Source organism: Pantherophis guttatus, chromosome 2 (assembly GCF_059756535.1).
Source record: "Pantherophis guttatus breed Tessera chromosome 2, ASM5975653v1, whole genome shotgun sequence".
Taxonomy (NCBI): domain Eukaryota; kingdom Metazoa; phylum Chordata; class Lepidosauria; order Squamata; family Colubridae; genus Pantherophis; species Pantherophis guttatus.
Genome location: NC_142064.1, coordinates 173,379,740 through 173,407,106, shown reverse-complemented (window position 1 = coordinate 173,407,106; position 27,367 = coordinate 173,379,740). Strand labels below are relative to the sequence as shown.

Below are 27,367 nucleotides of genomic sequence, written 5' to 3'. Positions count from 1 at the left end.
TACTGCATAATGCATGTGGCTGTGCTTGGCTAAATTAGGCATTTCCCATATGGCTGCTTTCTTCTCCATCACCCTATAAGTTATGCGCAATTACACTTTTCTACACACGGAGACACTTAAACGCCTAAAAAACCCATTTGACATATGTAAGTGGGCATTGCTCACAGATGCAGCTGTTCTAACACAAGCATTTTTAAATCCTGTACGATTTGCACACAGTCAAAATTTGCACACAATCAAAAGAGAAGTGAATTGCAGATACCGACTGAATAAAAAAGAAAATCAAAATGATCCAACTTCTATATAGAAACACACCTTCTTAATGACAACAGCTCTGTACGTTTGTTCTTTGTTTTAGAATGCTGGGGTCTAATTATCAAAATGACTCTATGCTTGTTTTTAAATCTTTGGAAACAAGGAGGCCAAGACAAGGGAGACAGTAAGATGCTATTTCATACATGCAGCCATCACTTTGAACACTTCAGGAAATATTTGACCCTTGCTTATTTAGGGAGTGACTCCTTTACTTAGGAACAGCAACTCCCTATCTTCACAATTTAATGTTTTCTCAAAAGCTTAGGGATTATCCCACATTGGGTATAGTATGACCATTTTTTTTTTCAGTGATGCGGTTACATAATTTGATATTCTAGATTTGGGGGGTTTCTGGGGGCGGGGGAATATTTTGTTAGATGAATACTTCTAAATGTGATTAACCAGCCCTGTTGGCTTTGGGGAGCTGGTGTCTGTTGTATCCGTGCCCGAAAGCCCTACTCTGAAGGCTCTTCAGACAAGAACAAATCAGTAAAAACTAATTTGGCATTCCCCATATGGCTGTTTTCTTCTCCATCACCTTCTTCTGTTTAACAGGAGTGGGTTTGGTCAAGAAGGTTCCTTGTCTCTTCCACAGGATGGTAGAAATAGTTAGATCAAATCTTCAGAGCATCTTGTTGAAATAAAGGAGCCCGTATAGAACTCTGAAATAAGCCCCTTTTTTTCCTCCTGAAATGTGCTGACCAGTTCAGTTCAGCATAAATTGTCATTCCAGCAGCAGTTTTAGATTCACTTCTCTTGACCTTTTTTTTTTTTTTGCAGAGGGTAGAGGTGGAGTCATTTTGATGCTACCTTCTTTCTCTGAACACAAGCCAATTATCTTGGGAATCATCCCACATGATTCCCACCTGGGCAATTCTCCTTTGTCCCAGCACAAACACATCCATAGCGCTTGTGTGCCTGAACATTCATAAGTTCATGCTGCTCAGCTGTCTTTCATACGTTTCCAGTGAACAGCTTGCCTTTTAATGTACATCTTGGAGTAGTTACTGCTTCCACTGCCCCCAGAAGGTGCGCAGGGCCTCCCTCCCTATTTTCTGCCACTAATGCCCCTATCTGTGCTGCCCCTTACAGAGCACCCCCTGAACAACAGCCGAGACGCTTGTGGCATGGACACCCTCCCGCTCAATGGCAACTTCAATAACAGCTACTCCCTCCGCAGTGGTGACTTCTCCGCCGAGGGTACCAAGATGGCTGATTGTCGACGAAACCTGAGTGATGCTGCGGCCTTTGAAAAAATGATCATCTCTGAGCTGGTGCATAACAACTTGAGGGGGGGAGGCAGTGGTGCAGTCAAGGGAGGTGGGGGCTCTACTGAGACCTCCAACCCCCCTGGGCCTCCTCCCCCTCCCAATGTAGTAGCAGGGGGAGGGGGAACCAACAATGAGGATGACGCCATTGTGCCTGATGCCCCTTCCTTGACACATGAGGAGAACATGGAAATTGAACTTATGTATAAGGCCTTAGAGGAGCCACTCTTGCTTCAGAGGGCACAGTCCATCCTCTACCAGAGCGACCTGGAGGAGTCAGAAAGCTGCACAGCTGACCTGACAGAGGGGGGTGACGGCCAAGCTCCTTCACCCAACAGGGACTCATTATACACCAGTATGACCAATCTGAGGGACTCCCCGTATCCGGACAGCAGCCCTGAGGCAGTTGGGGAAGTGCTTCCTCATGCCCAAGCCATCAATGAGATCTACTATACCAACCGGCCAGCCTTGGTGCCGCGCAACCAGCTCCAGGCCTACTACCAAGTCCGGAGACCCAGCAATGATGGGTATTTGGTCCCAGCAAGCTTAGAGAACCCTGCAGTAGAGGGAGATGGCCAAATGCAGCTGGTGACCAGCCTTTGAGGGGCTGAAAAGGGACTTAAGGGACCATACCTCCTAACCCCAACATGGCATCCTTGCTGTGACCTGAACATTTTCATTTTTTGCTGGAGAAATGGTGGGGAAGAAGAGAATGGAGCAGGCTGGGGGATGAGTGGAAGAGAGAAGGTGAAAGAAAGAGTGGAGGCAGAGGTCTTCTCCAAAGGGATGGGTAGCCATTTTATCCAGCTATCTTTCCATCCACTTAGTTTTCCAGACAGAAAGTGAGACATTGCCGATTAGAAGATCTCAGTTCCTTTTCCAGGCAAATGTAATGGAGGAAAGAGAGCAGTATCTAGGCAAGAAGATCAGACTTATGACAATACCTCCTAGAAAATGGAGGAGGAACAATAGATTGAGAAAGTTTGAAAGTTGAAAATTAATTTTTATTGCTTCAATAATCAAAGCCATGAGGGTGCCATGTGCAGAGAATGGGGCCCATGGAGAAATACCCTGCACCCACTCTCCACCCTCCCTTCCCCATTGGCTTGTTTTCAACAACAAGAAAACACGAACAAAAAGGCATATGGCCTTCTTAGGGTTTAGATGCAGCCAATGGCCACCACCCTGCCCCATGTCATAGGAAAAGGTACACATGGGGGGAAAGGAAGGAGTTGTTCAGTTGATGCTAAGACCACAGCTAGCCTTCCAGTATTTGTTGGAAAGCCCACAGGTTATCAGCGGGATTTCTATTAGCTCCTTACTTGTTGCCTCTGAGTGGCAAGACTGCAGAAAAAAATGATCTTCCTTTTTTTTCTTTGTCGTTTTAAAGCTACATAGATGTACTTAAGCTGCAGCATTGCTTCTGGGGAAGAAGGCGGAAGTAGCACTAAAATGGCTTATTTTCATTTTTGCTTTACTTTTTGTTGCCACATTTAATGGTCATTCCCCCCCCCTTATAATTTCTTTTCTGTGGCCACCAAGCTTGAAATCATACAAAATACAGATGAGGAGGGATGGAATTAAGGGCAACTGTCAGCTGGGTCAATCCCTCACCCAATCTACTGTGTTCCTTCTCCAACATTTAGTAGTGATGCAAGAAGAATCATCTTCCTTCTGTTTCATTCCTGCCTGTGAAGACACAAAAGCAAAAATCAGGAGTACTTGCAATGCAAATATGGCTGCCATCCGAACATATTTGGGACCACGCGGGGAGATTGAGGAGTGTTGAACTCTTTTTTTTTTTCCCCAAACTGGATGGATTATGTCTTTCAAACAAACAAGAAAAACAAAACAAAAAACACTAACCCAGACTGCACTTTTTCCCCAAAGGAAGAAATAGCAAATCTCCCTCTTCAAGCACAACTCCGACTTTTCTCAGCAGCTCTTGTCCTGGGAGAGCTAGAGGAGGAACCGGTCTCACCTAGAGGCACCATATCTCTGGCGGGCGGTGGGCAGGGTGAACGGGGTCTAAGGGAAGGGGGAAGGGATATCAGTTGAAATGCTGTAAATAGGAGATCCTCAAAACAACAACAACCAAGAATCGATTTACTCACTTGAAAAAAGGAAAACTACAAACCAAGGAACTTTTCTGTCTGGGTTTGAAATATATCTATATCTATATCCTAATATATATAGATATATAGCACTCCGCTCTGCTCTGGCCCCATGTGTATATGGGAGCATTAAAGGGGAAAGTAAACCCCTGCTTTGATGAAGACAATGGGGGGTGTGGAGCCTACCAAGAGCAGATTTTTACAATCAAGGGAAAAAAAAACATTTTGGCACAATTTTTATGTAATATATAACATATACTGCGACATTTCTGTGACCTTGAAGCATTTTCCCTTTCCTTCCAGATGAGGTACTTTTTTCATACATCCTGATGAAGTTGGTTATTTTCTCATTAACTGACACTTTGCAACTGTGGGTGGGGGAAAAAAAATCAAAGTTTTTACCGCAAGACCCAAAGATGCTGTAGTTCTGCAATGCTGTAGGTGCCAGGAAAATCCTTTGCTTTTAGAAATTTTAGTAGCAGGGGTGGGCAGGATAGTGTTTCATTTCCTTTTTTTTTTTTAAGAAGCCACACTGCACGTATTTATTTGAAACATCCAGGCTATCATTTGCTAGGTGACATTCTATCAAAAAAGGGAAGTGATGTGTGGTTTCGCTGGCCAGAGCCTCAAAGCATTCAGTTTTTTGGTTTCATTTTGTTTGGCTTTTGATCCCCTGAGAGCTGGTTAGATCAGTGACTGTTCAAAAGCAAAAACAGAGAATCAGCTGTTTTTAAGCAAGCTTTCTAGATAGCTTGGGCTTTCTCTCACAGCATCAGAGAGGAAGTTGAACCATCCTCCGGTGTCTTGTCCCTCTGTCTCTACCTCACTGCCAATATTAACAATGAACCAACCATCTAGGATCCTTAGATGCTTTGGATTTCACCAGGAGGCAAGTCTAATCCGGATGCATTTGCATGTACAGATCCTCTGTTTTCCTCTGGAGTGTGGCTCGACTAGATCTTTCTAACAAACACTGGGACATCCTCCCCCAAACTGTCCTTGAATAATTTGGTGGGGGGGAGAGAGAAACCATGCTACATGTCTTTTTTGACCAGTAACCCAAATATTGTGGAAGGTTATCTGCCAGCAGCAACAAAACATGTAGGTGAACTGCATTCCGTACCTTTACATCCAAGATAAATGGAGTGCAGAGATTGAGCTGGCGTGTTTTCAAATCAAGAGGAATTATGCGTAGTAGAACTAGATGGAATATTCCGCATAAAACCTTTTCCTCCTGCCGCTCCAGCTCACAGTAATAGCCACACTCCTGTATATTAAGTCACAATGAAATTGGCACTTATTAAAGGTGTTCAAACATCTTTTGCTTTATATCCAGATCATGAGTTCACAGGGCACAAGGGAACGGATGGCAGGGCTTTTTGTGCTATTGTATTACTCATTGGTATGGTGGCGCAAGAAATGGAGAGGATTGGCTAGGGTTGCTAACAAACCCTTCAGAGTCCAAACTCCTCCTGCCACACTTTTGATTTTGTCCCCAAGTGTGATTAAGTGAAAATAAGGTCCCACTTTCATTTCCCTGTGGTTTTGATCAGTCCCCTTCCAATACCAAATGGCCTTATTCACCCTACATCCCTTTGCTGCGTTGATCCAAGGAAGGCTCTGGGTTCAGGAACCTCCTTGGCTTTTATACCAAGAGGTACCTCCATGCGGAAACCTCGCATTAAAAGCAAAATGAAAACAAAGAAACCAAAGACTGCCCTTGTTCTCCCTGCAAAGAGTTGAAGCTATGAGGATTGAGTTTCTGGCAGCCCAACATAAAGCTTTGCACTTTCCTGCATGTTAGGTGTTCAAGGTCCATTCAGCTGGTGAAAAAAGGAAGAAATCAACAGGCAGATGAGTTAGTATCAGTGTTATTGCATGCACTCTCCTGGTATCAGAGAAAACATGGGAAGACGGGCTGCATTGATAGGAGCTGTGATAAGGGGAGTTTAGGGCCCAACTCAAACATTGTCAGCATTATACAGACAGGCAGCCTTTTCCTGTTCTCACACTTGGAATTTTACATTGCCCTGTTCTTTGAATGCTAGTTGCCTCCATGCAAAACACTACTATTATGAATTTGAGTAAGCTATATAGACACAGAGACAGGTATTTTAAAATTAAGCTGAAGAGAGAAGCCCCAAAGAGTTCTTCACATTAATGGGAGTAAGTAGAGACACAACTAACTGTAAGCAGACATGGAATAAAAGGGAATAGGGGCCATATGTCACCCAATAGGGCAGTGCTTCTCCACTTCAAAAGCTTTCTGATGGGTGGACTTCAACTCCCAGAATTATCACCCAGCGTAACATACTATCTGGGGAATTCTGGGAGTTGACGTCCACATATCTGAGTTGAGAAATACTGATTTAAAGCTGCAGTAGTTTCATGTAGGAATATTTGAGGAGAAGGAATTAACAGCATCACAATGTCCTGGATGTAATAAAGCAATGCAAATGGTAAGTTCTAGTTTAATTGCCCAATGCCAGAATTTTTTAAATGGTTTTGTTTTGTATTTGGAGAGCAGGCCCAAGGAATGTATCAACAAGCTGTGGGAATCCAGATATGTGATTTGCAGAGACTAGTTTTAGAGCAGACTGAACTTATTATAATTTAAATGGAGGACACCTCCACGCTCAATATTTCAGAAGATAACATGCCTGGGCTGCAATTATATTTAAACATTACGCCTCTTTATTTATAATCACATGTTATAATCTTTTTCCTCAGACTTCTGAAGTTTCCCACTTCTTTGTTCTTACAGCACTTGGGAAGGGGGCGGGAGGAACATAAAAGCATCCAAAATAACATTACGCTCTACATAGGGTTTTACCATAGGTTGTAGAATGGCACTGTGTTGCTTGCTGCTCCCTAACACTGAAGTTGCTGGGGGGGGGTGTTACTGCCACAGCAAAGCTGATACCATTGCACTTTCCACCTTGCCTCCAAGACCTTGTGTATATGTGTCATTCAGATCTATTAGCAGGTTGTAGAGAATTGGTCGGTGAATATAATTTCACCCCTGCAGTAATATTACTTCCTTCAAAATGGCAACAGCATTTATTGGGAGAGTAAAGAGTTTTGCTTCTTAAGATTTTTTCCTGGGGACTGCATCATTCAGATTCCCTCGCCTCATTCCAGCAACATACACTAAAGTAGGACACCACCGAGTCCTGTTGTGCTGCTTCCAAAAAAACTCTGTCTCATTCTGTCCGAAGTCCTGGGTTGAGTTGGTCAGGGAGAGTATCTTTAGCTTAGGTCTTGTGCAAATTAATATAGTACAGAAACTGCATTGTCATGTCGTTGTACAGGATCCCTCTTTATATTTGTCTTTTATTTTATAACACTGAAATCTCACTCTGGAGGTCACAGGAAGGAATGAAAAATATCAAATGTTTGAAGAAGAAAACCAGGAGATAGGTATTGCTCATCATGAGTGCTTAGGAGACAGTAATTGCTACTTCCATGCTGATAGCCAGAGAGGGTGTAGGCTTCCTGATGAGAGCCTGCTCAGCTTCCCATTCAACAGTTGTTTTAAATGTCTCTGGTTGTTCTGTATATGGCGTTCATTTCTGCTTGCAATCCATTAATTGAAGGGCCTGGACTGCAGTTCTCTTTCTCTACACTTTTGTCTAAGACTTATGCAAATCCGTGAGCGCCACTCACTTTAGCAAAAGTATTCTATTCAGCTTTTCCAGAGCCATTTCTTATCACTGCCTTGGTGCAATGCAATTAGATGTGCAAGTTAATCCAAATTGTCCCCCCTGGCCTTCAGGCCAGCATAGCATAGAGGATATGGGCCATCGTATGGACTAGGTTCTCCATTCTTCTGAAGATGGGTGGGGAAGTCAGCCCTTACCAGCTACACTGTTGTCTGCTCATCAAGGCCATCTCTGTTTTCTCTAAACCTGGCTGTCTGCAAGTCAACACAAGGGGCACATATGCATAAGCTAGTTCAGGACAGCACTACCTCTAGGGCAACTTTAGAACTCAGACTCTGCTGCTCTAAATATCACTCTGAGCTTAATCATTGGAAGCAGTGGCACACGCACTCTGTTCCCTTTTTTGTGTGAGAGTGAAATGCACTTCTTTCTTTGCTAGGAACTCTCAGGCTGCTTCCAAAGTCTTCATGTGTGAGACTGAAGGGTTATTATTTTGCAAAGTCCATGCGAGGACAGCTATAAAGCCTGAACCAGCAACCAGCAGCTCTCAAAAGTGGAGAACTGCTCATCCTTCTCAAATTTCACGAACAAGGCTGGTGTTCCAGTAGGATCTCTATTTAAGGGGAGTCCATTTTCCTATTATTTGACAAGGAAGAGTCTTCTGTTGGCTCCTTATCCCAGCAGCTCCTCACTTGAAACTGGTCTTGTTTTTAAGGTCCTATGCACCAGCCTGTGCCTCTCTCTGTGTGCTGGGGTGCCCTTAAAGCCAAACCACCAGGGGGTTCCAGTGAGAGCTCTTGTGTCCATAGATTAGTCTACCCCAACAGTGGTGCTGGCTGGGGATGATGAGACTTAACACTGTCAGGGAGAGACTGGGCTGGGGAAGGTTACATTAAATGTTTCTATGTCAAGCAAGCACAGCAGTGCAAGAGAAGTGTTTGCACTAGGACAGGGAGGGGATGTGTGACGGCTGAAGAGATGATGGCGGCACACTCTGGGGAGCTTCACTCTGGTTTCCGGTTCAAGCCACACTGCCTCTTTGAAGCTGTCCCATCCCAGCCCTTTCCCTGCCTCCATTGCTTTCCCAGTTCAGTTTCCCTCCAGGTTTACCGGTGAAGCCGTGCCTTTTGAATGGCAGCGTGAAGGAAGGCCTGGGCCAAGAGGTCAGGGCTAGTGGGGAACAGTTTGACTCATGCTCTCCTACCTTGGTCCTTCACTTCCCCTTCTTCCCCATGGTGCTGATCCATTTCTATTTCCACTCCATTGCTTTGGTCTAGTACGTCTCTTCTTCCTTTCCATTTCTCTGTCTTTCAGTTCCTTTCCCTTCCCTTCAACATGCCAAACCAATTTTGGGTCGAGTGCATTAAACAGAAAAAAAAATATATAATGAAAATTTTAAAAATATTTAAAAAAATGGAAACTTGTTGAGTTACAAAAAAATTAAAATAATAAAGGAAATACAATTTCTTGGAACTCTAGGTGGCTGTGAATTTTTTTCAGTGTTAATTTGTTCAGAACAAAGCCAAGCCTCTTAACTAACCATTTAATCTAACATCATTCTTCTGGGGGTTCTACGACATGCCAAATCCTTGTGTCGGTACTGAAATAATGACGCCTCAGTCAGGGTCATTCATTCTAAGGATGAAACCAGTTATTGAATGTAACATTGTGTTCTAACATGCGTGGTTTTAAAAAAAGGTCTGAGAATAGTCTTGTTTTCCCAGTATCTATTCTAATTTTTTTTAAACGACCGGAATTGACTAAACATATTTTGCCTTGTTTTGTCTGGATAAGAACTGAAAAGTTGACAAGAGTCTGTTCCCATTTCACAGCTTAAATAGTTGCTGCTTTGATGAAAACAAAAAGTAGAGAAAGGGACACAACTCAGTGGTACGGCCCAAACAACGGTTCCCATTTGTTGTATCAGGAAAGGCTCAGTAACTCAGTTGTAATGCTGCTGATCTGGAAAAAAACACCAAACTACCCATAGAAGGGCAACAATTTGTTTCATAATAAGGGAACCCCCTGCGTTCTTAAAGGAGCCAAACTGTCAAAATTATTCTAGCTTGTGAAATTTCTTTCTAGCTTGTTGGGGATCTGGAGAGAAAGAAAGGCATCTGGATTGTGAACCCTGTGGAGGGGGCCTCTCTCCACTTATTTTTCTGCAGGACACCCACAGGGTGTCAACCCAACCATGGCCTGGACTTATTGGCTGTTGTGCTATGCTTGCCACCCGCCCTGGGGAGATCCACCCCGATTCTTCATTGTCCTCATTGAAAATCCTGGCTGTGCTCAGGAATGCCCCCTCCATGAGAAGGCTGGGGGGTGAGGAGATCCTGTGGCTACCCATTGTTAACTCCCAGGCTCCTCAGGCATTCTGTCAAAGGGAAGAGATGCTGAGTGTTGTAGTTCAGGAATATCTGAAAGGCCTCAGCTTAGACTTCCTCTGTGCAAGGAGCTGCTGTGCTGTGTTCTACCTACTCCACAACTATCTCTGGATCCGTTTTTCTTTCCTAGCAAAGCACGCAGAGCAGCCTCCGCTCTGGGGCTGCCTTTGTAATGGATTTTAACCTCCTGCTCAGTTTGTCTCTGAACAGATTACTTAGACAAAAAAAGGAACCTGGTGCATGTGTACCGATTCCCATTCCATTACGTCTCTTACCTCATGGTGGGCTCTTTTCAGGGGAACACGCTGAGGACGAGAGCGAAGGAACTGCTAAATGCACTTGTGATATGAAAAGAAAAGGGAAGGAACTTCAACCAACTGCAGCTGCAAGGATCATGTTTTCTTTCGTGTGTTTTAATGGAATTTTTATTGAGAAGACAGTTATACGGAATTAAAAACTAAGGAAATGCAAAGAAAGAAGGAGGAAAAAAAAGAGAGGAAAAGAGAAACAGTGGGAAGCAGTAAAAGTAAAAAAAAAAAAAAAAGAAAGAAAGGAAAAAACAAAAAAAGGCACCAGACTAGAAACCAGCAGATTGTGCATTCTAGTCTTACTTTAGGCACGAAAGCCAGCAGGGTGATTTTGGACCATTGCACTTCTCTCACCCCAACTTACTTCACAGGACTGTTGTGGGGAAAATAGGAAGAGGAGAGTATTAAATATGTTCTCTGTCTTATTTATAAAAACAAAGGGGAGATAAAAAAAAATCTTAAATGAGTGCCTTCCAATCTACTTTACATTAGTTATAAACATGATTGTTAGCATTTTGACCTTCCCAGTCTTGGTTCCCTTTTTCCTACAAACAATCCTTTTTTAATCAGTAAATCCCAAGATCATTAATTCATTTTTATTTATTTTCAACAAAAAGTCCATAAACGGTTTCCATCTTTTATCGAAGTAGTTATTCCTTCCCCAATCAGGTAAATCAATTTAGCCATAATATTTGTATTCACTGTAGAGTGGCTCAATTCTCACAGGATACTAACCTGCATCTCACTAAACCAAGGTTTACTGAATCAATGTAATTGCTGGATTCATACATTGAATAATAAACTGGCTGGATTTACACATGATACTGAGATACAAACTGATCAATCATATTCCAGTGCTTTGGACCATAGTTTAATTTAAAGTTGTTTATACTGATACCTAGCAACTTTTAAATATTTTTTTAATCCCCTCTCTATTATTTTTATAAATAACTCAAGACAGGGAGCATACATAATACTCTTTCCTCCTATTTTTCCCACAACAATAACTCTCTGTTCGGTTGGTCCAAGATCACCTAGTTGGATTTCATGCCTAAAGTAGGGCTAGAACTCATAATCTCCCAGTTTCTAGGCCATCACTTTAACCATCACATCAGACTGACACTCCTTGTTAGAAGCTTCTGCATGCAGAACAGGCAATTTACCATTGATGCATGATCCTGTCTTAGATAATTAAGTCGCATGCCCTTGAGTCAAGAATCCTCCAAAGACAGAATAATGCCCAGCTCTAATTTGGAGGAGAGCTACATATCCACAATAGAGGACGTAACCTAAACTAAACTTCAGGTCACGAGCTAACCCCCAAATTTTAATAATCTTAAATCTATGTCGCGCGTATACCAATATGGTACACTGATCGCTTCGTATGACTTGGAGCTCTGTTCAGCATAACTTCTACCACCATCTCCTTTTCATGCCACAGACTCATGGGGTAGTTTGACAATGGCACAGAATGGAGCTCTGAGCCACATGCTCAAACTATCCACTGATTTAAACCATGTTCAAGACATACTGTAGAATTTGTGGTGGTAATAATAATGGCAATGGCAGTAGATCTAGCAGTGATGATGGTGATAGTGGTGATACTGCTTTTGCCACAATATGTTCTCTGATTCTGGGCTTGTAAAGGATCTTTCTATTGTGAGGAACAAGCTTCATTTTACCTTGCAGATGATAATCAAGAAGGAACTTATTTTGTGATGATGCAGCTGATGTAAATGCAGCTGTAAGAGGGGATGGGACACAGCCAATTCTCAGCACTTCATTAAAAGGATGCACTGCAGCTTCTTCTTAAAACATTTTAAAAGCTGCAAGGCAGCCTTTCCGTGCCATTCAGACTCATTTAACTACAACTCTTATAGTCTTGAGCCAGCATATAGCTATTTGCTGAGGTGATGGCCACTGTGGTCCAATCAATCTGGAGGGTACTAAGATGAAAAAAGGCTACATTAGAAGATGTATTTCCTTCCTTCCTTCCCCTTTTCATCCCTACAAGCTACTTTCCTGATTTCCCACACAAGAGCAAATACCACCTTGAAGTGCATGGGGAGAAATGGAGATTGCATTGTGGGTAGCAAATTATCTAGCATTTTGACCCTGAGTCAAACATGAATTACATTACACCCCTCACCTGCATTCATAATGAGCAAATAGTGCACTAGATCCCATCATGGAAATTTCAATCTCATCTGAAATTCACTGCAGCAAAGAGAGTATTCATGTTGGCTAAACTGCCAATATCTTAAATCTTTATGTAGCTGGGATTTGGCCAGGATATCATTCCCCATTGGCTTGTGATTAAAAAGAATGCAGCTACTATATTCTGGTTGTAGTGAATGCTAATGAAGCTACACATGCTTACTGCAAGTTGGAAAAATGAGGGTTTTTTAGTTTAGCTACAATTCTATTCTGACACTCTTCCCATAAATATCCACTGAGCAATGTAAAAAACAGAAGTTTTTAAAAAATCAGGGACATGAATATGCAGTGAGATAAAACAAGATGCAGATACATGAAATTTAAAGTAAATGAAGCTTAGCCATACCGCCTGTGACTGATTTATATCTGGGACCAATGTTGAATTTTGTGAATTGACCTTAGGTCAAAGTATATTTGCCATCCTGAATGATGATGATGATGATTGATGATGTTATCTAATCAGTCATGTCTGATTCTTGGCAAGTCCATGGGTCAGGTCCAGTGGTGGGTTGCTCCCGGTTCTGTCCGGTTCTTTAGAAGTGCAGAAGCGCAAGTGAGCAAAGCGAGCGCGCACACATGCTCCTGTTGCAAACCGGTAGTAAAGGTAAGTAGAACCCACCCCTGGTCAGGTCTCTACTTCTTCCAATCTTGTGCTACTTCTGTGCTCTGGCTGGTGCCAGCTTTGATGGTATCTGGCCACCAGGTTCTTTGACCTGGTTTCTTTTTACTCCTAATTCTTCCAAGCATAATTGCTTTCTCCATTGAATTCCACCCGCATGACATGGCAAAATAAGTGAAACACAGTTTTGTGATTTTTGCCTACAGAATTTCAGATATTTGTTCACAGTTTCTTTCTATTCTTGATAAAGCAGGCAGGCCTACTGACTTTTATAGGGGAATCAAACTAACCATAAAGATATTTGATTATAAAGTCATACCCAGTATCAAATGAAATAAAAATATCACAATATGGCCTGTATACGACATGGTGGGAGTAAGTCACATGCTCTGGAAAGTGTATATGCAATGCACCTTTAGAGTTGTATTCTCTCTATTCTCATTCTTTAGCATAATCAATGGCTCCTTGTAAGGAAATGTCAAGTCACCTGGATTCAGTCCCTGAATTGTTTCTCTCTAATAAAATACTTTTTTAAACATATCCACCCACACAACCATGCTGAATTCTTATTAGCCAGGACATTCTATCAGAAAGATCAGTTACCTTTTCACTGAGCTATAAAATGTTAAGAAGAAACTAAGAACATGAACACAAGTTTATGGGCAGCATTTTTCTCTATAACTTTTGTGTTGAAATGCTGGATGTCTTTCTTAAATTAGCACCATAATTCTTCCTGGGTTTAAAAATAAAGAGGGAGCATGTGTTACAAGTTGCTGGCCACAAACATTCAAGCATCCTCATGGCAGATGGTTCCCAGATGGAGGAGATGGGCTTGGAGCTATTTTTAATAAAGACCAAAATTTGGCTGTTTATTTGGCTGAGTATGTGAGAACTCAGCTCTGTGAAGAACCAAACCCTTGAACAACTGCGAAGACCTTCTGAAAGCTGGAGAGCAAAATGACAAGTTTAACATGGCTCCCCTCCCAGATCTGAAGGTGTTCTTTGAGTGTCCCTAAACAGATGATTTCCTCAAGCCTCAAAATGGGCTGCAGTTTCTTCTTTAAATGCTTGAAAGGAGTGAAGCAACTTTTCTGTGCTGCAGAACTACAAATGGACACTACTATAGTCTCCAGCCAGCACTACTATTTTCTGAGGTGATGGCAACTGTGGTCCAGCCAGTCTGGAGGAGTCCAGGCTGAGTAAGTCACTCCAGTTTGAAATAGGGAGATTTTTCAACTTCCTTTGCCCCTTCAGCATAGGCCAGTGATGGCTAACCTTTTTGCTGTCGTGTGCCAAAAGTGGGGGGAGCGCGGGGAGGTTGCCCACGTACGTGCCCACACCCATAATTCAATGCACCCCGTGCCCCCCCCACTTTTAGCACGCAATGGCACAGTGGGCCCGGTAGGCCCATTTTTCACCCTCCCCAGGCTCCAGAGGCTTTCTCCCCTCTGGGGAGGACAAAAATGGCCTCTTCCCCTCCCCCCCGGAGGCCTTCCAGAGGCTGGAAACAGACCATTTCCCAATTTCCAGTGGGACCGGAAGGCCCAAAAATCAGCTGGCCAGCGCACACATGTGCGCTGGAGCTGAGCTACGGCAATGCTCGTGTGCCCACTGATATGGCTCCGTGTGCCACCTGTGGCACCCGTGCCATAGGTTCGCCATCATGGGCATAGGCTATTCCAGATTTAAAATCCATAAACATAAGGAAGATACCACAAACCCGGAAGCTAGAAAAGCTATGCACTTATGAGTACTGATGTTCCCTCTCCCACAATTGCAAATATATTTGTTACTTTGGAGTCACTGCATATGTAAAAATATTGATCGCCCTTGCTTGGTGTAACCATTTCTCCAGAATTAATTCAAGTAACTCAGTTTACTTGGAAGGTGGAGGGGGCAGAATTTCTAGGATAATTTAAGGTAACTAATCTTTCACTGAGGAATAAGAAAAATTCCAGGTAGGGGAAAAATTCATGGCCAGATTAGAATTATTCTCTGGATTCCCCTCCCCCCCCCGCCCCATTCTTTCTGGCTATTTTTCCCATAGTTTTCTCACCAAAGAAATCCAACTTTCATACTCAGAATCAACCAGTGATGTTCCATCATTCCAGCTGCTGTTGGAGAGTCAGGATGGCAAAAGTAGATTTGTATCTGTGAGGCATGTGAGGCATTCCAATTGGCAGGCACTCCCACCTTGTCCATTCTGTGAGAAATTACCTTCTCTCACAACTGATGGGGCAACAGCTCCTTGTTGCCATTGTTGCCATGACTCTGACTCTTTTGGAGGATGGCAATATTCTGACTCTCTACAGTTGCCAACTGGAGGAGTTTGAAAGAAAAAGGCAACTCCAGAGGGGAAGAAGGAAGGGGCAATGGGTTAGCTATCTCAGATGAACAGAATAAGAATTAAGAGTAGAAGAACAGAACAGAACAGAACAAAATAGTTGGAAGGGACCTTGGAGGTCTTCTAGTTCAACCCCCGGTTTAGGCAAGAAACCCTATACCATTTCAGATAAATGGTTGGCTAATCTCTTCTTAAAAACTTCCAGTGTTGGAGCATTCACAACTTCTGGAGGCAGGTTGTTCCACGGATTAATTGTTCTGTCAGGAAATTTCTTCTTAGTTCTAGGTTGCTAGCTGTAGCTCTTAGCAAAGGCTAAAAGTGGACAAAGCCCCAGGAATTCAAAAGGGTAAATGAACCCCAAGAGCCTAAGCAGTGGCATGAAAATGTTGGAGATGGTTTGTTGAGGACAAAGCCAGAGGCCCTGTGGAAGGATCCTATTATGGGTGGGATTACAGAGTGTACTAAGATATCATTTGTTTAACCAATGACACTGCATAAACCACAATTGGAATAACTATATTTTACAAACTTTAGTGGTTGGGTTCAAATATGGTACATCCGAAATAAGCACAGACTTCATTATGGCTGAGCCTGCTGTGTGAAACTAGTAACAACCAGTTCACACATCAGCGATTCTAGAGGTGTAAGTAATGTTTTTGTAATTTCGGTCTAACATGCTCTGTCTTTCACTGTGCTATATTAGCATTGCCATTCAGAATATTAAAATGCTAAATATATATTAATTAATATTAACATTAATGTTAAATTAACAATTGATATTATTAAATATGCATGCTAATAATGCCTTAGCAGAGACCTATGTAGAGAGTGGAGATTTTGAAAAGGCAGAGTTGGGTAACAAATCTTTTTTTCCATGTGTTTTTCTTTGGAGCTGGGTGGAAATGCCATTAGAAATAACAGCTCATTTTACAATAAAGCCACAAAGCATTACAAAATCATAAAAGTCTGAACTCAGACTGAACTATGCAAACATAGTATCTTGACTTCTGGGAATTAAAAGAGTGAACCAGCAAACCATCAAGATTATTAAGGGGGGGGGGAAATATTTTCAAGATAGGAGGTTAACCCATTTGTGCCATAGCAGGAGTGACAAAACTGCCCCAAATTGCAATAAGCTATTCTAGAGGATTAGCACAAGTAAGTGTGTGTATATGTGTGTGTTGCCATCTTATCTCCTTCCTTATGTGGACTAAACATCCAAACATTTGTAGCTACTATTTTGAGTTATCAGAAATCATAATTTGAAACCAAGGCTTATAGGCTTTAAGAATAGGTTAGCATTGTGAGGGAACTAAATATGTGTTTGATATTCTTTATTCCTTTTCTTACAAAATTAAAGAAAGTTATTGAGGCTTCATTATTTTACCTATATTTTGTTGAATAAAGCATAGTAGACAAGTCCATTCCAAACCACAATGTAAGTTCATACTATCATACATTATGGTTAGGCAAGTGATACCCAGATTAGTCTCTACATAACACCAAAATGGCAAGAAGGAAAGGAAAAATAGACTTATAAGACTAATTTGTACCTGCAGGATACATATTTTTATACCTGCATGTTTGTTCTGTGTAGACTTAAAAAAAGAATCCACTTAATTACAGAAAAAATATATTTCTTATATGCATATACTCTAACGGCCCTTCTTTAAGACATTTTGATTACAAAAATGTTCTTCAGCATGAAAAAATCTGTATAGTTCTTCCTAGGGTTATGAACATGTAGCTATCTGAAATCTGAAAGACCACTTATTATAAGAATTGAATTCACACAGCTATTAGAGAGGACTGTTCTTCAGGCAGCTATCTTAGGGCTGTAGTCATTGGAAGGTTTTATAGTGAGATTCAGTATCAATGAACCTTTAGTCTTCCTTCCTGTAGCCTTCCTACAGCAATGGTGGGTTTCAAAAATTTTTACTACCGGTTCTGTGGGTGTGGCATGGTGGGCGTAGCATGGTTGATGGGAGTGGCTTGGTGGGCATGGCAGGGGAAGGATACTGTAAATCTCTATTCCCTCCCCACTCCAGGGGAAGGTTACTGCAAAATCCCCATTCCCTCCCCACTCCTGGGGGAAAGATATTGCAAAATCTCCATTCCTACCCCACTCTGGGGCCAACAAGAGGTGGTATTTGCCAATTCTCCGAACTACTCAAAATTTCCGCTACAGGTTCTCCAGAATTGGTCAGAACCTGCTGAAACCCATCTCTGCCCTACAGTCTATCAGTCAAAGATCCTCTGCTCCCTAAAATCAGTCTGAGTGTTAACCTCTCCCAGCAATCTCTAGGCCATCCAGTGTTCTTCAGGAGGAGATGTTTACTCAGTCTCAGCTAGTGCAGAACATTTGATTGTGCTTGCTCTCAGTTGGTTTGCAAGGAACTCTTTTTTAGGCATACAGTTGTGCAATGTACTGTTCAGTCAGCCTGTGCAAATGAAAAGTATGCAGTTGTGGGGAGATTGGTACAGATTGTCTTGTCTCAACAAACTTGGTTGACTTGGTTGTATGAGAAAATTAGAAGGTTCACTAGACTGAAAACTTAATTCCAGCTACTACAACTTCAAGCCTGCATTCATATATTATATGAATATCATGTGTTTTTGGCTTAGTCTGCTTCCAAGACTGTCCTCCACGGATCCTTAGTAATCCTCACAGATGGTGCAGGAGATTTCAGAAGCAAAGGGGAGGAAACTGAAAGTAAGAATATAATCCCCAATAACTTCAGCCTTCTCAATATCTTTTTATCAGAAATCAATGTATTTTGGAACTCCTTTATATAAAAGTATCATCAACCATAACTGTACTAAAAAAGTTTAAAACCACTTGCTGGTGTGATAGTCTGCAAATATCCTCAGAGATTTAGTGGTTCACCTTTAAAAAAAACAACCCAGTAAATTGTTGTGAACCTAGCAACTGTGGTTTATTTAAATATGTCATTGTATGCTAGGATGGTCAAATGTTGAATAATAAGGGGCTGAATGAACCTTTTTTGAAACTCTTTTGAAATGTTTTTGAAACTTTATAGGAGAGTAAAGGACATATAGGCAAACACTGATCTAATGTAAAGGGTCCTTATACAGTACTGGTGGTTTTGTTTTTTTCTCTAGTTGTGGAAAGAGATTGGTAGGCAGGATCTCCACTTTTCCACAGTTAAATAGCAATGACTGTTGCAGTTGCTGCCAGAAAAAAGATTCGGGGATACAAGCATCCTTAGGACCCCAGACTACCCACCTGTGATTTGGTCAGAGTGAACCTAGTCAACATACCATTAGGAGCCTGGATAGCTCAACAGACTAAAAGCCTGTTATTAACATTCAGCTGTCTGCAATTATTGCACGTTTGAATCTCCCCAGGCTGAAGGTTGACTCAGCCTTCCATCCTTTCTAAGGTAGGTAAATTGAGGACCCAGTTGTGGGGGCAATAAGCTGACTTTGTATAAAATATACAAAAGTATGAAGGCTATTGCTTAACGCATTGTAAGCCGCCCTGAGTCTCCGGAGAAGGGCGGCATATAAATCTAATAAAAATTTTAAAAAAGTGGGGGGGGAAGCCCAATGTTGTACATCCACAAAGACTGACCCAATAAACACCCTGAAATACTGTAGCTTTTCACCAAGACAGTCTTTGTATCAGCAAAGTCAATGGACAGATGGGGCTGAGGAGAGAAAAACAAGGGGGATTTGGGCAAGGTGTAATATGAACTACACAAATACATCCGCAGACCTGCTAACAACCATTAAACAATATCACTGTGCCATTTGTGTCTTGGGTGATAAGGACCTGCTCCCATCACAGAAGGTGAGAGAAGCAGAATCTGGCTTTGGGCAGGAAAAAATAGGAGGACAATGTGCATAAATTGCCCTTCCTGCTTTTGTGCTGTGCTAGAAGCTCTCAGAGTGGAAACAGGAAATAGTTTGGATTTAGTTCTGACTACTATAGCTACCGTGTTTCCCCAAAAATAAGAACCTGTCTTATATTTTTTTGAACCCCAAAATAAGCACTTGGCCTTATTTTTGGGGAGGTCTTATTATTTTGGGGCATGTGGAGCAAGACATCTTAGCTGATTTCCAGCTTTGTCTCCCTAACCCTAACCAGAGGAAATGGCGGGGACCGAAGCACATGCGATTAAATATTTTCGGGGAGGGCTTATTTGGGGGGGAGGGCTTATTTTCGTGCATGCACTCAAAAGCCCGACTGGACTTATTATCCGGGGAGGTCTTATTTTCAGGGAAACACGGTATGAATGTCCGAGGCTCTGCTTTTAATTATGGTGACAGTCCTGGATCCAAATACCAAAGAGCATCGACTTTTCATATATGAGCACACAGATTAATTAGATAGCCTAAAATAAAGTGCTCTAAAAGAGCTTTTTAGGATAGACACCTCAATGTTGTTTTTCCCACCAAAGAAATAATTATGGTTTCGCAATTAGACTTAGCAGCCTGGGTCTTCTCTTGGTCATGCCTGTGGTTCTGTGCTTCTTCCTTCCTAACAACTAGGCTTTTAAAGGCTTCTATTTTCTGCCTTCCTCCTTTCTGGGCGTGGCTGTTCTGAACAAGGGACAGTGTGGTGCCACACAAAAGAAGAAGTGCACTTTTTAGAGATATTTGTATAGTTTTGGGAACAAGATTTACGTACTTAAGATGTGCACATTGCATCAGCTTTGGAACAGCTAATTTATCTTTGGTTTTGTGGTTTGATTGGCCTTGACATGGCCTTGACGTTGGGCATGCAGACACTTCAGCTAAGTTGTAGTGAAGGGATGTGCTAAACACCTGGATCTGCTTTGCTGGACTTCCACTTTCTATTCAGTTACAAAGCCTAATATCCAACATATCCCATTTGCGGCAGTCCTCTTGATCTGTATGGGCTAAATCTTATACATCCCAGCCAGCTTGGCCCTGAGAAAATTTAACTGAGTGCCACTTATCTGTACAAGTGGATCGATAAAGGAAAACATTCCCACCTGGTCAAGGTGTGCCAATCCACAGAGTCCTTGCTGGATCTATTTTCTTCATATTCTAAATAATTGGGCAATGTGGTTATTAATAATAAATGCAGGTAAACCAATTCTTCATTATCTATTTGTAGCAGCATTTTCATTTTCTTAGTGGCTTCTGGGCTTATCCACTTGCTGCTGCACAAGCAGAGAAAGCAAGGGCATTGAAAGACAACATTTAGATGTCTCATCCTATCACTTTTTCCCAGGACAAAGCAATCGGCCCCTGAGCCATTTCATGGAAAGAGATGAATTTTGAGGGATATGAATGTGTTTAAATCTTCATATCACTAAAACAGGCTGAGATCATCCACATAGTCCCAGCCATCAAAGCCCTCGTATATTTATCCCTGGGTCTCATTATCTAATGGGAGAGGAAGTGAGAAGGAAAAGGTCATGGCACAGATTGTGCCTCTGAGTCAAACATGGTGTGAATAGGATAATATTGGTCCGAACAGAATGCCCAATCAACTATTCAGACACAACAGTAGGCACCCCTGTCTCCAGTATGCCAGACAATGGACTTAGTGCTGACACTGCAAATAGGAAACTACAGGCTAATCTACAGGTGGGTGGCTGTTTCTCCCACTCTCCTCTGCAGTGGAGGACAAATCATTTGGGTTTTATTTTCTGATGACAGGAGACCAGAAACGGAAACAGTATGACATTAAATGTTCCACAAAATGATACAATCTGTATATCAGGGGATGTGCATGAGTAACCCAAATGCAATTATAACTATGTTCACCCAATGCACTTAACCTAATCATGAATTAAATCTTTTCCTGGATTCATAAACTAAAATGAGCTGTAGTCCCATAACATGCTAAGACACACACACACACACACACACAGAGAGAGAGAGAGAGAGAGAGAGAGAGAGAGAGAGAGAGAGAGAGAGAGAGAGATACTATGGAAAACACCAAACAAGCTTATGATCCTAATAATAAGAGCTCAGTTACATTAGTAAGTTCCCTTCCTTTACAATTCAGGGGCACTGAGACAAAAAAAGTAAAACTGATTTTAAGGGTGTGATCTGAAATGGCAGCGAACTACAAACAAGTATTCTTAAGATACCCTGCCGTAAAATTTTCATAGGTTATTACAGAGAGACTAGCTCTTAAATAGCAACCAGGATATGTACAGAGCAGTGGTGGGTTTCAAATTTTTTTACTACCGGTTCTGTTGGTGTGGCTCGGTGGGCATGGCATGGCTTGGTGGGCATGGCAGGGGAAGGATACTGTAAAATCTCCATTCCCTCCCCACTCCAGCGGAAGGTTACTGCAAAATCCCCATTTCCTCCCAATCAGCTGGGACTCAGGAGGCAGAGAATAGATGGGGGCGGGGCCAGTCAGAATTTTTACTACCAGTTCTCTGAACTACTCAAAATTTCCACTACTGGTTCTCCAGAACTGGTCAGAACTTGCTGAAACCCACCTCTGGTACAGAGCAGAGGAATGAGACACGTGCCCAGATTCTAGGTTTAACTGAATCTTCTTGGCTACATTATGGCAGGGCCGTATTTGCTCAGTTTTAACCAGTTGAGAGCTGATCCCTCAGAGCATCCATTCTGATGCCATTTCTTTTCCTGGCACATCACTTTCTCTCCCTTTCTTTATCTTTTACCTTTTTGATATTTTGTTTTCCCTCTTTTGAACTGACCGCTGGTAAAGAGCTTTTGAAATTAAGCCAGGGGTCTTTCTCTTTGGCCCTACAATCACATTTCTCCTCTAGAGAAAGACAAACATAAAATAACACTTATGAATGCAAACACCCCCTCATTGGATGCCCTCCCCACATGGCTGAATATATGAACCATCAATAGGGATAAGTCTTCTCAGGAGAGCTCAGCCCCCCCTCCTTTTTAAATCTCTGTAAAGTGCTTCTTCTCTTTCTTGTGGCTTTCTCATCCTCTTCATAAAGAACTGCTATCCTTTATTTTCAAAAACAAGGAAGTCATACATAGCCTGTGACCTTCCCATGTGTTATCCCCATTAGATGCCAGATGAACTTTTATAAACTGTTAAAGCATAGATCTAAACCAAGAAAGAGTGTGAGGTTTATCCATCTCTAAATTACTTCTGGGATAATTCTTCATTAGGTTCTCTTTCCTGAGTCCACCATCTAAATTCTTTTTTTCCCCTATTCTTTTTTTTTTTTTGAATTTTTTTTTATTTTTAAACAAAACGTAAAACATAAAACAATTGTCATCTGTTACAATTACAGAAAGTGTATTGATCGGTTACGAATCTTTTGTGCTTAATCCTCTATCCCACATTTTCTTATTTAACAGTTTATTACATTATTATTCTTATTTACCAATCATTTAACAGTAAATTATCCTCTATAAGAGGGGGAAAAAAGCCCCCTTTATATGTTTTATTATCGTATCCATTTCATATTTCATATTTCATTTCCATTCTTTCTTGTCTAACCATTGATAAAATAAATCCTATATCAAATAATATTGTTTATCTTCTTGTTCCCTAATTTCAAATGTCAATTTACTCATTTCAGCACACTCCAAAATTTTCTTGATAACGTCATCATCCGTGGGTATCTTCTCACCTTTCCAGTTTCTAGCAAATACAATTCTAGCTGCAGTTAAAACATTCACAATTAAATATCTCATTTCTCTATTGTATATTTCTGGTAAAATCCCCAATAAAAATATCTCTGGTTTAAAGTCAATGTGTTTCTTTGTCATTTTTTCCAGCCATTTGTGGATTTTAGTTCAATATCTTTTAGCTTCTGCACATGTCCACCTGTTTTGTTTTGTTTTTTCCCCTATTCTTATTGTCCCTTTTTCCAGGCTTATCACACTGCAATTTCAGCATCGTAACAATTTTGTGAAGCAAATTAAATGATGAGATAATCTTGGTAAAGGTGTGTATTTGGCATTTGTACAACTGTCTCCAAAGGTCAGTCTATACATTGTGGCACATTGTGGAACATTCTCTCTTTGGAAATGTATTGCTTTGGACTTCATCTGCCATGTAATGCAGATAACACATGGGAAGGTCACATGTATGACTTCCTTGTTCCTTTTCCCAAGTTCTTCTGAAAGTCAGTACATGGCCTGAGATATTATTCTCCAAAGGCCATACTCAGCATTGCATAGAATCATGGCTAGCCTAGACTGACCAAGCAGCTTGACAACTACTAAATATCAGTTGTATGAAGCCAGTGAAAGGAAGCAGTCCAGAGAGCATAGCACTCAATGGGTGAAACATGCTAATTGCACTGAATGGGTCCTAAATGTCTCTCTCTCTCTCTCTCTCTCTCTCTCTCTCTCTCTCTGTTGAATGCTTAATAAAGAGGAGAGAATTCAAGAGGTTACAATTACAGCCACATGTAAATGGGAGTTAAAACTACAGAACCTATGCCCTGGGTCATCCTTCCTTCCTTAATTCCCAGTAACAGAGGAATAAAATGCCCAAGGTCAAGCAAAAAGGCAGTGGAAGCAGGAGTGATTTCTGACTTCCTACTGTTTTCCCTTCCCTTCCCCTCTCCCTTCCCTTCCCAATGGCTGTTGCTGGGTGGGGAATGGAATGAAGGATTGTGAGACTGGTTGGGAAACTGTCACAGAATGTTGAAAATAAAGATTATATGACTACACCAGTAGCCCAACAACAGCCATAAACTCCCCAAATTTTATTCCCTTGGGATCCCAGATTTTGGACACATTCTGTAAGTTAGCCCATTCGAGGTACCTTGGTTCAAAAATGGTTGCCCTATGAGGCACCATTTTCCCCAGTTACATGTTATGATAACAAGAGTTTTAGTAGTATATAGTTATAATATATTTTATCCTTCAATTTACAAGGAAGGATCCTAAATTACCTTGCCAAAGGAGCTGTTCAAGCCAAGTGTGCCAGAATGGGGCCTTCCTGTCTTAATGCCCCATATATGAAATAGGTTAGTCATACTAGTATACACAAACCAAACCATGCTTCTTGCCTTCAATCACTATTTACAAGACATGAGTACTTATCTAACACATGTGGAGTCTTTGATGGCCATTTACTATGCTGGAGATATTAATATTTGCTGTCAATCATATAAAACCAGCTATTTGCCCCTCAATTATGGGATTTAGATTGACTTTTCAGTGAATTACTCCTAAATTACACAACCAAAATCATTGTCTCATTTTTATGTGATAATATTTTCTGGATATTCCCTCACACTGCAGCAATAAAGAGTATATTTTTCTGTATCTCTTTGCTACTATCTAGCCATTACCTAGAATTTTACAAGCTTTATGTGGTAGCCCTATTTGCAGTCTTGCTTACCACAATAACCTCATTAAACTCTGGTAATGTGATAGGAAATGATATTATCATGAGTAAAAGAACTAGTATGTTGTCCACAACAGAAACAGAGAATCTGGTGCTTTCCAAATTTAACTTTACTAGCTGTCAATTGCTTCCCCCATTCTGCGGAGAATGCAAATAGTGATCAACATGTTGTGCTATATAGGGCAGACATGTGTTTGTGGCAGGGAATTGTTTGCACACAGCTACAGTGGTTTTCTAGAAAAACACAAAGGAAATTCTCATGCTAAATTACAGTTCCATTATTCTTTTCCGTACCTGAAAGCATTGGAAACATTGCATTGCTGTGTCCAACTCTTTAGCGAGACAATAGCAACATAGGAGTAGGCAAGGATCAAGGATTTGAGGAAGGGAACATGTGCCCACATCAGCCTGAAATGTCCAAAATGTCACACTCTAATCCTTCCAACTACTGGTCATCTGACTGTGCCTCTAGTGTAATGAGCAGTGACATGTAACCAATTTCATATTATTTGAAGCTGCTGTAGGATGCTTTTGGCTTAAAATGGAAAACATCGCCATAACTTTCTAGTATGCCTGAAGACAACATAAACCTGTCTCACACATGGGATGGAAGTGAGATAAATACAACTTCATGGCAGCCCCGAAGAATAAAATTATTAGCAAGGGATGTTTATGTTCCACATGGGGTCTCTCAAGTATAGCATTAAATTAGGGCACCTTAAATTAAGTCAAGCACCCTCCTTAGACCATACATCTCACTGGATATATCCACTGTTCAAAACTTTTGTGCAGTAATCAGCCAATTTATTTCATTATAAATGCGGGTTAATCAGAGAACTAAATGTTGGAATTTAAATGAATTCCTACTCTCCTAGGAATTGCTGTGAGTATAAAGTAATGTTTCAGAAGCTTATATACAATCCTACAAAATCTGGGATTGTAAAGAGATTGCAGATAAATGTAAATTATAGTCCTCCTAGCAATCAATCAGATCCTTAGAAAATTGCAAAATATCCTAACCAGTAAGATTCAACTCTCCATGCGTCTCTGATCTGCTGTTTCATGCCATTGATTGAGTTTGGGAAGACATATTCCTGAGAGTATGGCTATGTCTATTGGTAGGGAAAAAACAGGAATCCAGAAGAGTTTGTCTAATTATTTCAAACTTTATCATTCCAAACTCTATGACGTGAAAACTGCATGTGCATGAGTCAGTGCCTATATGCTCATTCAACAAAGCTGACTACTATTTGGGGGGGGGGAGTCAACTGCTTCCCTCATTCTGTGGAGAATGCTGAGCAATTTGCATTCAGATTGATTCTAGATGTTGGTCTGATGTTTGTTATATTTATTAAGCAGGACAAGACTATATGGATATTTCCAAAGAAACAAATGTTTGGAAATCCAGAAGTGGCAATACTCAGGATTTAGTAGGACATAAATCAGAGGGCACAATTTACATCTGCAACTCCTTTCAGGCAGCCTTTAAAAACCTGGTGCACTCCAGATATTATGGATTTCAATTCCTTTTGAACATGACTATTGTGGGAGAGTGGTATGAGATATAATCCATCACATCTGGAAAGACTATCTTATGATATTCTTGGCCATCAATGAGACTAGTTTGGCTGAAAAATTATAATAAATTGATAGTTTCAGAACAGTAATTATTCAGGATGGCTAATTTTAAGCTTAATAAAAGTGTAATCATTATTAGTAGACGATCTGGTTTACAGAATAAAAACTTTCTTTGAGTTCTCTAGGGCTATGATCTAGAACTTAGAATTCCCTTTAAAATTCTTATTAAGATTGTGCTGCAGAAATAATGCATATATTTTGAAATAACATAAGAAGGACCACATTTGCTCACTTGTCACTTCAGCAAATTACCCTGGCCTAATATCGTCATCAGTTCATTTGGTATAGCATTCCATAGGATCCCCTACAATACATGCACATAGTAGCCTTTTTCACCTGTTCAAGTAGGTGTTAAGGGAGCGACACCATGGCCTAGAGGTGAAGATGCTCGCCTCCTACTCGGAAGGTTAAGAGTTTAATCCTAGGCAGTGACAGATGTTTCTCTATCAGGGCACAAAGAGAAAATACCTGCTGCGAAGATTGCGTAGGCATCAGGAAGGGCACCTGGCCAGTAAATGCTCAGCTCCATTCAGTCGCCCCGACCCCACCATAAAACAAAGATTTACCGGGTTGTAAAAAAAAAAAGTAGATGTTAAAGATTGATGAACCAAGAATAATGCAACAAGATGTGGGTGTGGTGAATATGCTCTTCTTCCCTTTCAAAGAGTGGAGACTGATCTAGAATTCTAATGCTAAATAATTTAGAAAAACAACTACCACACTCATAATTGGTAGATTTATGAAGAAAGTTACACAGGAAGTAAACAGAGATATTTCTCACAGTAATTTCCTTACTACTGGTGCTAGATCTGGAGAGTCACTATTAATTTTTTCTTAAGTGAGAGATGGGAACAAATCCAGGATGTAATTATAGCTGAATTTCTTGACAATATCAAAACTCAGCATATGTAGAAGAAAAGATTCTGGGGAGAAAAACATTGTACTTAAGAGTTAACTTTCCACTTGAAGAAAAGGAAGAGATTCAAAAAAAATATAGCCATTAATTAGAAAACAATGTGAAAAAATAGTTTATAAGGCAAAAATCCCTGAAGGATGTGTGGGCAAAGTTAAAAATACCAGTATTACCACATATACAATCTGCGAAAACAATAAGCACAGTCACATTGTAAAAATAGTGAACTAAAATAAGATATCTAAAGTATATTTTTAAATACTCAT

General features: G+C 41.0%; 1 protein-coding gene across 10 annotated transcripts in view; it reads left to right on the top strand.

Moving 5' to 3' along the window:
• ADGRL1 (adhesion G protein-coupled receptor L1) overlaps positions 1-8,832 on the top strand; it is a 142,699-nt gene extending 133,867 nt beyond the window's left edge. For all 10 annotated transcript variants that reach the window (XM_087887318.1, XM_034407234.3, XM_087887322.1 and 7 more), the window contains one exon: positions 1,408-8,832. In XM_087887318.1, the coding sequence (XP_087743444.1) occupies positions 1,408-2,186 (779 nt within the window). In that variant the 3' untranslated portion in view covers positions 2,187-8,832. The remainder of the gene's footprint in view (positions 1-1,407) is intronic.
• Positions 8,833-27,367: the final 18,535 nt, after the last annotated feature.